The following is a 12,004-nucleotide window of genomic DNA, read 5'->3' as shown; positions in this document are numbered from 1 at the left end:
TGGATGGATAAGACTTAATAGCAATTTCATGGACAGCAATCAATTTGTGTTGGAACAATTTCCATATAATTACAAACTTCCCTATTATGGTTTTATCATTCAGATTCAAAATAGAGAACTGCTTTCCTCAGAAATCCAGAAAGTCAGTAACATGTATGATCCCTATTTGTGTGGATGCAGTCCAAAAGATGTTTCCTGAAGGACCTGGCCAACCTCTTCAGAGTGTCCTATGATGGGAATATTGAATAACAAACAAGTATGATGAACAGAATACAAACTTGTTTTTGATCTTGAAGACAGTTCCACCTGATACATCAGTCAACAGACCAATCCAGAACATCACTGTCATGTTTCCAGCACTGTTAAACTTGAAAGGTTGTCCAGACAACACATCATCAGACACCATGCCCTTGTCAAACAACAGGTCAAAGTCAAGTGAACCATCTGAAGTAAAACAGAAAACCAATAATTAGGCCTATATTTGATAAAACAGTGTTAAAATGTAGTGTGACTTAATGTTAGGCAAATTTTGAAGCTTCGATCTCACCTCCTCGTCCTATAATATCTTTTACTCATGCAAAATACAACCAAACCTAGTTTTAATAAACTTATATCTTTTGTTATTGCCAACTGCATTTACACAAACCACAACCTCATCATTAGTTTAACATTAAGAACTAAACATTTTCTTATTTAAATATTAAACTAGGTGTACCACAGGGCTCAGTACTTAGATCATTACTCTTTCTTATATTCATAAATGACCTTCTCTTGGCAGCTACAAAATCACCTTTCAGGCCCATCAATAGACATTATAAAAGATAAACTAAATAAAGATATAAAAAGCATTGAAGCTTGGTGTAATAAACATTTTTGAATGAGAATAAAATAAAAAGCACTTTAATAACTACTACCAAAAAATTATCACATATAAAACAAAAAGATAAAGAATTAAGTGTTAATGACACACATATAGAGAAAGCTTCTTTGTGTCCATGTATATATATATATAGAAAGTTTTCTTCGGTGGAATACACAAGTAAATCACTGACTTAAAATAACTCTGCAAGCAAAATAAAGAAGTATATTCCTCTGAATATTACACTAGTTTAATGCCTATATTCAACTGTTAATAATTAAATTTCTGTTACATTCATTACAACATAACATCTTCTCACTGGTCCAGCTGTAGCAACATGAGTTTGTTCATTTCTCGATGACGTAAAAATTAATATTAAAATATTAAATTAAAATTAATAAAATATTAATAAAATAAAATATTACCTTTAAGTGTTATTATTAAGTAAATATGTTTCAAATTTAAGTATAATGATTGTCTGTTATTTCTTTCACATACATCTGGATATGAACAACAAAAAAAATCATCCGGAAATTTAATTGTGACCGGCTTTGCTGATTCACATAGTTTGTAGATGGGTTTTTGTTCATACCCTAGCTGATGAATGTAAAATAACAGACAATCTTTAATTTGATTACTGCTTGTTTGTATGGGGAAATTGTTCTAAATTAGACTTGAAAAGAATAAATTAATTACAAAGAAGAACAGCACTTATTATTTTTGACAAATCACCTGATGACCCAACGGATTTACTTTTTCATGAATAAAGTGGCAAAAAATAAACAGAAGAGTTGAATATCAAAGGAGCTTCATTCATGTCATGTCATAGGGTTTTACGGGCACATTCAGAACAAGTTGTTGTAGCGCATGTCTGTTCTGGGCGTAGATCCCGGGCTCGGCCAGCTCCTTCGTCCAGGACAGGAAAGTTTCATTCATATGACTGACTCATTCCAATGATACAATTGTGATGCACCCTCTGATTGGAGCACCATTAACAACTGATGTCGTACAAACTGACCAATTGCAAGCAGCCAAATGGCAGACTGTATTTAGCAACTTAGGTATCATATGTCACAGCTCTTGATAAATACCTTTACATGCGCTTCCCACAGACACTTGTTTAGCAGGACACAAGCAGTACTTGACCCGCCCTTCTTGCTCACAGGATTGTCCAGATGAACAGGCACCACTACCACACAGTGGGCTTTCTACTTCACAATCGTCTCCTTGGTAGCCTGAATGCAAACATAATACTAAGTTTCAAAACAGGCAATATTTATTATTCAATACAAATGTTTCATTACGAACAAAATCATAGTTCTATCCCAGAGCATTTGGACATCACCTAATAAGCTACAGAATGATCAAGTAAACTATATATTTTGCTAGACTAAGTCTGATCAAGAATAAGCGTCATGATATTGTACTGTAAATAAAATTGTTGTGCTACAGATCGACCTCTAAGTACATTAATTTTTTAATTGTTGACACTATTGTCCATTTCTGACAGAGAAGCCGTGAGGTATGAGATATAGCTCCGTGGTAGACTGCTCGTCTAATATGGTACGGGTTGTATAATCAGTCACCCTTAACAGCCTCAGATTCCACCCCCCCAATCCCAACCAGTGGCCTATATGTCTGGTACGGAATAACAGACTCCATCATATGTAAGGGGCAAGATGTAGCCCAGTGGTAAAGTTCTCGCTTGATGCGTGGTTAGTTTGGGATCGATCCCCATTGGTGGGCCCATTGGTCTATTTCTCGTTCCAGCCAGTGCATCATGACTGGTATATCAAAGACCGTGGTATGTGTTAGCCTGTCTATGGGATGATGCATATAAAAGATCTCTTGCTGCTAATCAAAAAGAGTAGCCCATGAATTAAGTGGCGACAGCTGGTTTCCTCACTCAATATCTGTGTGGTCCTTAACCATATGTCTGACACCATATAACCGTAAATAAATTGTGTTGAGTTTGTCGTTAAATAAAACATTTCCTTCCTTCCTTCTTTCCATCATATGTGGTCATGTAGGATAGAAAAAGTAAACCTGAGCTGGTGGAAATTTCAACCCGGGTCGAGGCTTGCAGAGTTCCATTCCAGGGTCGAAACTTCCACCACCGAGGATGTACTTTTTTTAATCCAACATGACCACATATGATGGAGTCTTTTTCTACCATCCATTTGATAAATAAACCATTATTTTACACGAACAAACAAAGATGGCTGAAAAAGTAACTTCTTTATTTGACCATTTTATCACATTTTCCGCGTCAGTTTGATGTGTTAAATATATAATTTAACACTAAAAAATTAACAAGATAGCTTTTATAATGAAGGTTTTAATAACAAAATATTGATCTAAAACTAACCAACTCGCTGTTACATCATATATTACCAACGACGTACTACCGGTACTTCCCATGTTAAAGGTAATGATGTCATAGCCTATACAAGACAGATTTATTCCATATGGGCCGATGTCATGGAATGGGTCTGTTTTGCATAGCCAGATATGAGAGAAATGTACTGTCCTGTTTACGGGAAGTGAAAATAAAATATCACTTGTTGTTTTACAGTTGGAGTACATGTATGCATATCATCAATCGAGAATTAAAAATATATACTCGTGATAATTATCACACATCTCTGATATATCTCGATTATTGTACAGCCAGTTGTATGATCCATGATAAGTATCATACACCATTATTATTTCAGAAGTTGTTACCTAGTGTTACAATTATATAAAATTTTATAACACTTCACAACACAATGAAAGTAGCTGTATGTCATAACACATGCCCACACAATTACACACGGTCCTGGGCAGTACTTACCATCCATACATTCGCAGCTGTAGCCAACAGTCTGAGTTTTACAGCTTCCTCCCGGATTACAAAGATCAGCAGAACAGGAATCTTTAATCAGCTGGCACGACACCCCAGCATAATCTGTTCAAGTAACAACAGCATTTTAACAAGAATTCAACACAATTATATTCTTGCCTACCATCATGAAAGGGTTTGGTGCCAAACAAAATCATTAACATATTATTCTTGAATTTGTGAGGTAAAATTGATGCACATCCCTGCCTATATCTACTCACTTTTCTCACAAGTACAGTTTGCAGTTCCTCCCGATTCATCACATCTGCCTTTGTCTGTGCATGGATCGATACGTTTACACACCGGGGGAGAGGTTTCACATCGTGTTCCTTGGGTGCCAGCCTTACAACTGAAAGTATACTGCTAGTGGTCATATCAGGATTTCAACAAAGTGTTCAAATGAATAAAATGTTTTATTTAATGATGCACTCAATACATTTTATTTACGGTTATATGGTGTTGGACATATTGTTGGGAACCACACAGATATTGCGGGATAAAACCCGCTGTCACCACTTCACTGGTTACTCTTTCGATTAGCAGCAAGGGATCTTTTATGTGCACCATCCCATAGACAGGACAGCACATACCACTGCCTTTGATGTACCAGTCGTGATGCACTGGCTGGAGCGAGCAAAGTGTTCAAGCAATACTATCTATCAACTACATGTAGCTGTATGATCAATTTACAAGATTTGTTTTTAACAGCATCATCACCTGATCATGTAATTAATTTCCAGACTAGGTAATATTTCTTAATTATATTAATAATAAATATATTACTGTTGATTATCTGTCATCCTTACATGAGGGTTCATTAATGGAAAATCATTATCTAAATTTAGTAAGATTAACCTAAACGAAATTCAAGGCGTAACAAATAAGATAAAGTTAAAGTTAATAGTTTATCATACATCTTACATTTTCAGTGCATGTGATATTTTTCAGATCACATACTTTATGAATTTGATAACTTTGCAAATTAGATGTAAATTAATTGAGGTCACGCCACTAGGTTTATTGACATCTAAGCAAATGTAATTGACATATGCATTCATAGTCATCAAATAAAAACACTTCAATAGCAATTTTACACTGAAAGCTGTCCAGCATTCAGCAAACAAAATTTTTTATGCACTAGTTTATTTTGATGTAAGGACATCCAAAATGATGTCACTCGAGTTTGACGTCATTCCCATTAAAAAAGACTGCATGCCACATATTCATACGTCATCTGAATATCGCGTAATGGCTGAATGGAATTAAAGTTGCTGATTAAGGCATTTGGCCTGGTATACATATTCAACGATATATAATGCACATTTTTGCTTAATATTAACAAGTATAATCGTATAGTTAATTAATAAAACGGTTAAATGTGACGGCTATTATATATAATGGGCGCAGCCATTTTGTACCATCCCAGTGAATACACCCTCTGCAGAGCTGGTGGTTACGTAATACCTAACGTGTCACATCAGGAGTTAGTCTTCGAACTGAAGAAACAAAACATACCTGATTTTTGCGAATGTATCACAATGTTCTGTAATAATAGCCATCCCAGTAAGCCAGCAACAATTATATATTATTTTTCAATCCAAAATAAACCACCATTGTCAGTGTTAAAATAACTGTATTATGTTTTGTACATAAATTAATCAATGTACTGAAATAATAATCAGAATCGGAGTGTTTTCTTGGTTAATTGGTCTTTTTTTTCTGTGGCCTGTACCTGTGGTTCCTGTTTGGCAGGTGTATATTTAGACGGTCCCCAGACACTGTGTCTAGACACACTAAAAAGACGTGCCTCTTTTATTAAGATCACAGGGTATTGTGTGGTAACTGCACAGATACCCCACAAATCGTAATGGGCATTATCAGCCGTCCTACTTTATTATTGTAAGTAATTCTGTAAAACCCTTGATTAAGTAGACTTTCCCATCTAAAATCACAAAACTGACCAATTACGTCGTCCCAAAGAAAAGAAAAGTATCACTTGGGTATCATGAGTGGTCGTTTTTGCTCGAACGTACCCTACCAATAAGCCTAATAATATGCCTTTTTTCTTTGGATTAAAAAAAAAAAAAAAAAACTCCTTTTCGTTCTATTGATGAAATTGAAATATACTTAGTTAAATAGTTTATTATACTATCAAGTCATTTATGTTGTTTTACAAGTCAGGTTGATGAAAGCGAAGCACCTTGTCATAAATCAGAGCATTTGTTTACACTGTGCATAGAGGAGATGGATGGAGCTGACGTCACTTCGCCCCAAGCTATACCACCAGTCGTCACAGAAACAAAATGACTGCCCCCAGTTAGCAGGAATAGTCATGGTTTTTATTAACTCTAAAATTACATGTGTTTCATTTGTTAAAGTGTCAGTATGTGTTGGTGGTCTGGGTATGCATCTTTCCAACACATAAGGCTCTTGTTTGAGTTGACCCTACCTTTAAGCTTGAGATTATATGATGAAGAGATTATTACCCTCGTGTTTTTCGGTATCGTCAAGGAATTAATGTCAAAATTACCAAATGTTTGTAATCCAATATCCGATATCCAATATACCGGCCTCGGTGGCGTCGTGGTTAGGTCATCGGTCTACAGGCTGGTAGGTACTGGGTTCGGATCCCAGTCGAGGCATGGGATTTTTAATCCAGATACCGACTCCAAACCCTGAGTGAGTGCTCCGCAAGGCTCAATGGGTAGGTGTAAACCACTTGCACCGACCAGTGATCCATAACTGGTTCAACAAAGGCCATGGTTTGTACTATCCTGCCTGTGGGAAGTGCAAATAAAAGATCCCTTGCTGCTAATCGGAAGAGTAGCCCATGTAATGGCGACAGCGGGTTTCCTCTCAAAATCTGTGTGGTCCTTAACCATATGTCTGACGCCATATAACCGTAAATAAAATGTGTTGAATGCGTCGTTAAATAAAACATTTCTTTCTTTCCAACATCCGATGATTAATAATCAATGTGTTCTAGTGGTGTCGTTAAACAAAACAAAATAAACAGGTCTGCCTATAACCTTACCATCGATCTCAGTACTGGCTTCCACAGAGTGAATGGTTCAATGGGGAGATGCCAGACCACAACACTGATATCTCTACTACTAATCACTAACCCCCTATCCTGGCCAGACAGCCCACATAGCTGAGGTGTGTGTCAAGGACAGCATGCTGGAACCTTAATTAGAAATAAAATAAACTGAACTGACGTTAATGTTACCTGCAGTAAAACGTATCCTTGAGGCTGTAGCAGGCTCCGTTGTTGTCACACGTAGTGCTGTTACAATAGTTGTACGGATCTGCACAGGTCTTCCCTTCCCATCCATCTGGGCAGCTACACGTGAAATCTGCAACACGGTCAGTACAGTTCCCACCATGTTCACACGGCAGCAGCTGACATTCATCAATTTCTTCCTGAATAATAAAATCACATTCAATACAAAATTCTCCTATCTGGTCATCAAATTATTATCAATTATTGACCATCATTGAGGGCAATATCATGTTTTATGGACATTATAACCAGCAAGAGTGCAAAATCATATTAATAGCAAAATAAAACACAAAATGTGATAAATCTTAAAGGGACATTCCTGAGTTTGCTGAACTTTTTAAGGTGTTATCGACTAACAGAGACTTTTTGACGAATGTAATTACACATCAAATATATTTTTCTGCATAAAATATTAGTAGCTGTATATTAAACGTGTTTCTGATCGTTCTAATATTTGTACTAGGTTAAATTTCATTTTATTTCCTAAAATATAGTTTTTTCGTACGTACGAAATTATTTGAAGACAAAACCCAGTTTGGGCTTGTTACAAATATTAAGACGACCAGAAACACATTGAATATACAGACATTGATATTCTAAACAAGAAAATATATTTAATATGCAAGTTTAATCGTAGAAATATTTTATTAGTCGGAAACATCTTACAATGCAGCAAACTCAGGAGTGTCCCTTTAACATACATTTATACTGAACAGTTACCGATTACCTCAAAATGCATTTTCTATCTGTAACATAAAATCCCGAGAGTGCTGATTCTAACTGCATTTTGATGTATTATACATGTACGTTCTACCTCTGCATTTAAGAAAATGACCACAGCAAAAACATTGCTGTGGAAAAATAGTGTCCATGGCATTTTCCACTGCAATTTTACCGTTAACATGTTTGCAACTCTGGGCCCAATTTCACAAAACATTGTAAGCCTAGTTTTGCACTGAAATATAAATCTACAACTAAATCACAATTTTTATTATTATTATTATAGTATAACAAATAGAGTTAGAAATACACATATTTCATTTTCTTTTGTTTTTAAAATGCTCCATTTTTCGTAATGATGTAATTTTCTTTGTGAAATAGATGCCAAACACTTGTAAGTGTATGCCCGGTATAACTGCTAGTAACAGACGTAAATTTAAAATGTTTTGTGAAATTGCCCCCTGGATTGTAAGTAAATTTGAATGATGAGTTTATGTGTGTTGTTTGCCAATATGCTGTAAGATTCATTTATACCAGTGGCAGTATTCGTTGACTGAAAGTGACCTAACAGTTAACACTAGATTTGCCAATGACAGTACACGATCATGAACAATGGGGTTGGAAGGGGATGACAATTTATCATATACAACATAGTCAGTCCGCACTGATGTGCCAGTTCAATCTTTATCTTTTAATTATATTACATCAAAGTGTCAGAATATATTTAATGCGATACAGAATTTAAATAATTTTCTTTAATAACGGCATAATTTCTGTTTGGAAATCTGTCACCAAGACTGAATCCCCCTTTCAAACTCCAGTAAATTGGTAAAGTTTGGTTTATTTTGTTGGATTAGTCCACTCGGCACCAGAAAAGGGTAGCATATTTTGTCAATAGAAATGTCTGAGAATTTTTCTTATTATTTTTATTTATTATTTGTATATCTACAAATATCTCATCATCAGGCTGACCATAACACTCCAAGTGACTTGTAGAAGTGTATGATGAACATTTTATTGAAAATAAAATACCCATAACGCACCATGGCCACGGTTCAACAATGTATTAAGCTGTCACCCCCTTGCAATCCAGTGGTCCCAGCAATGCACATACTATAAACAGTCAACAGAGTGCAATGACCTAGTTGAAACTAGTTTTATTGCTGGATCAAGTTCAGCCAGACCGAGCAGAAAAACGACTGCTAGACTGTTTAAGCGCTTCTAGGTAAATCAAATGGCCATGTCGGGAACCAATCAAATAGTTCACGAACGTTAGCGAAATGTTTGCTGGTTGAACTTTGGATTGGGAATTTACAAAATTTCCAATCATGCCAGATAGAGCTGAGGTTCAGATACTTTAGTAATAACGGTGTATAGTTACTGTTTTAATACTTACTTTTAATCTGTTTTCAGTCCACAAAGTATATTTAATTTTTTTACAATATAAGGAAAAAATACATCTTAAAAAAAATCCAATATAGTCCACGGCAAAAAACAAAACAAATGTTGCAATCTTCACGGCATTGCCGACTGCCACGGGCAATTGCAGGGGTTGTTTGTTTCTAAATCTGCAGAATTAAACTCAGTATGAATAAAGATGTTATCTTTTTATTGAAGAACAGCAAATCTTTTTGTCACAAGTTTATGGTTGTTTACATTAGAATTAGCAGTTGACATTGCATTACCGGTACGTTACCTACTCATTAATTGGCTAGAATTTTGTCTTATCTTTATTTTCATTGGTTAAATCTACCAGGGCAATATCTCTTTTGATTGGACCGGTGGAACCAGCTCAGGGCAGTATCACTTTTGATGGAAGGTCATGTGACTGGTTTTTGACCAATAAGAATACAGATATATTTTTATTATATAATAATACATAATAATTATGTATGTGACAAAAATTAAGTTTTTACTTTAATAAAATTCACGTCCGTTGGGAATCAGTAAATCGATTGTTTTTTGTTTTATTAACTTGGCCTTAATTGCTGCTGTTTCTTTGTAAAAAAAATCTGTGACTGTATTTAACATTTTTCATTTCGGTGAAACAAAATAGCACATACATTACAAAATATACAACATAGTTTATTATTATCCATACGGTCTCAAATATATGGGGTAATATGTTTTCAATATCTGTGTGCAGATGTCTTCTACAGCCAGATTGGTTGACTTAAAAATTTGATGTTTGGTTGGTCGTTTGCCATTGCCGGAACTTCACTTTTATTCATATAATATTTCCTTTCATGAGTCATATTACACTTACATTATATGATCTACAAAGATTTAGGGAATAATTTTCACTCATTTGTTTCATAAATATGAAATGGTATATTTTTATAAGCAGCAACTTCAATAGCACAGAACAAAAATAATTCTAATGCAACTATATACAGTCATATTATATTTTGTAATGTAAACATTTGGCTGTAAAATTAACACTGTTATGCCATGACATTACTTACATTATACCATGTAATATGCATATAAGATTATATGACATAATGGCTGATGACTTTGTTGTAGACAGCAGTGGAGTTTTTATATTAAAAATCAGTTAAAAGTGACAATGGGTAATAAAGAGAATATAATCAACTCGCTATGAGGAGTTACAAATTATTTGTCCCTCGTGAATGAATGTTGTAAAACAATCGCCAAAGGCTCGGGTTTACAAAAATTCATTCACTCTTGACAGTTAATTCGTAATTCCTCGTAGCTTGTTACTTATTCTCAAATTAACAAGCATTCTGAGAGTACTGTAAAGCAATACATGTCCCTTACCGGGACCAACAAATTTTTGTATCTCCTAAATCCAAGGGCTGTATCTCTGTCACAAATGGGTAAATTGCCTTGAAAGTCAAACTTAATCTGAAACAGTATATAATAAAGCTATTCACAAAATATCAGTTCAATTAATATCTCAAGGCACTGTGAAAAAAAATATCTAGAAAACTATACATGGGACAGAAGAACGGAATGACAGACAAAGGATGGAGATTAAACCTATAGTCCCTCCAGTTGGACAGGAGGGAACTAATAACATATTCTTATAAATAACTCTTCTATTCAAAAATGTTAACCACACGAACAAGAAGTTTAAACATTAATTAGTACATTTACGGTATTACAATTACAGCTAGATCAATTTAAATCATCATTATTTGTGGTTTGTGTAAAGTACCGTAAGAGAAATTTATATAAATCTTATAAATTAATATCTGTTTTTACAATAATAATGGCTATAGTGTTGTGGTACATATTTAAAACCTTCATAATGATATGTACAATAAACATTGTATTTTTCTTAATCATCATGTGAAATATATTGGAATTATGCCCATTTCCTTTAGTAACTTAATGTCAAAGACAACATTTAGTAATAGCACAAAAATAATCCCTTAAGTGTACTCTTGTTACCAATACTTTACTACACAAACATATAAAACTACCCAATACAATTAGTGTTTATATAGTTAATTGGTCTTTTTGCAGACTTGCCATGACATGTGATTACCGTTATGACATGCATCACTGTCTTAGACATCAGTCGGTGGGGATCAAAAGAATATATTATAGGTGCATAGTGTGGAGACATTTCACAAGCCAGAGATCTTATTAGGCCTATTTTAGACTGATCATATTTAGCTTAATTTATATCTAAGGCAACGCTCAATGTCAATACATGGCCACAGTAGCTAGAGTTCTTTTTACGCTTAGCAAAAAAAAGAAAGAAAAGATTTCCTGGAAGAAACATCCTCTTGGGCAGACAAACTGGAGACTTGATGAAGTACCATGAGTCTGCGGTATAACAATTCAAATAATATACATTAAATCTAAACAACACTCACTGTGCAGTTTTTTCCAGTGTACCCAGGTTTGCAATTACACATGTAGTCTTGTAAAAGATCTGTGCAGTTGTAAGAGTGATCATCAGAGCACTGGTTTTGACAGTCGTTTGTGTTTATGTCATAATTATCACCTGCACAAAAACAAAAACAAAAAATTTATTGTAAATATTATTACAATGTAGTTTGTCAAGAAAAAGCCAGCAGATGCAAAAAAAAGAGAAAAAAAAGTGTATGTTAAATTTGATGATGTGACTCTTAATTTTCTCATCATACTATTTGGTCATGAATTTCCAGAATATTTTATGATATTGCTACTAAATGTTTTCCACAAATATAAATTATCATAAAACATTTCCAGTTCCACATTTATATAATAAGAAAACTGTAAGTCCTTTGGAACATCTTGGTTA

The 12,004-nt window shown here is 34.5% G+C and overlaps 1 protein-coding gene across 1 annotated transcript in view; it reads right to left on the bottom strand.

The window, feature by feature from the left end:
• LOC121379508 (sushi, von Willebrand factor type A, EGF and pentraxin domain-containing protein 1-like) overlaps positions 1 to 12,004 on the bottom strand; it is a 38,282-nt gene that overhangs the window by 8,604 nt on the left and 17,674 nt on the right. The window contains exons 5-10 of the mRNA XM_041508151.1: positions 11,595 to 11,725; positions 6,973 to 7,166; positions 3,965 to 4,092; positions 3,696 to 3,809; positions 1,951 to 2,094; positions 279 to 444 (exon numbers count right to left, since the gene is read on the bottom strand). Of these exons, the coding sequence (XP_041364085.1) occupies positions 279 to 444; positions 1,951 to 2,094; positions 3,696 to 3,809; positions 3,965 to 4,092; positions 6,973 to 7,166; positions 11,595 to 11,725 (877 nt within the window). The remainder of the gene's footprint in view (positions 1 to 278; positions 445 to 1,950; positions 2,095 to 3,695; positions 3,810 to 3,964; positions 4,093 to 6,972; positions 7,167 to 11,594; positions 11,726 to 12,004) is intronic.

Source organism: Gigantopelta aegis, chromosome 8, assembly GCF_016097555.1.
Source record: "Gigantopelta aegis isolate Gae_Host chromosome 8, Gae_host_genome, whole genome shotgun sequence".
In the NCBI taxonomy this organism is placed as follows: domain Eukaryota; kingdom Metazoa; phylum Mollusca; class Gastropoda; order Neomphalida; family Peltospiridae; genus Gigantopelta; species Gigantopelta aegis.
The sequence above is the reverse complement of the archived record's forward strand: the minus strand, read 5'-3'. Positions and strand labels throughout refer to the sequence as shown.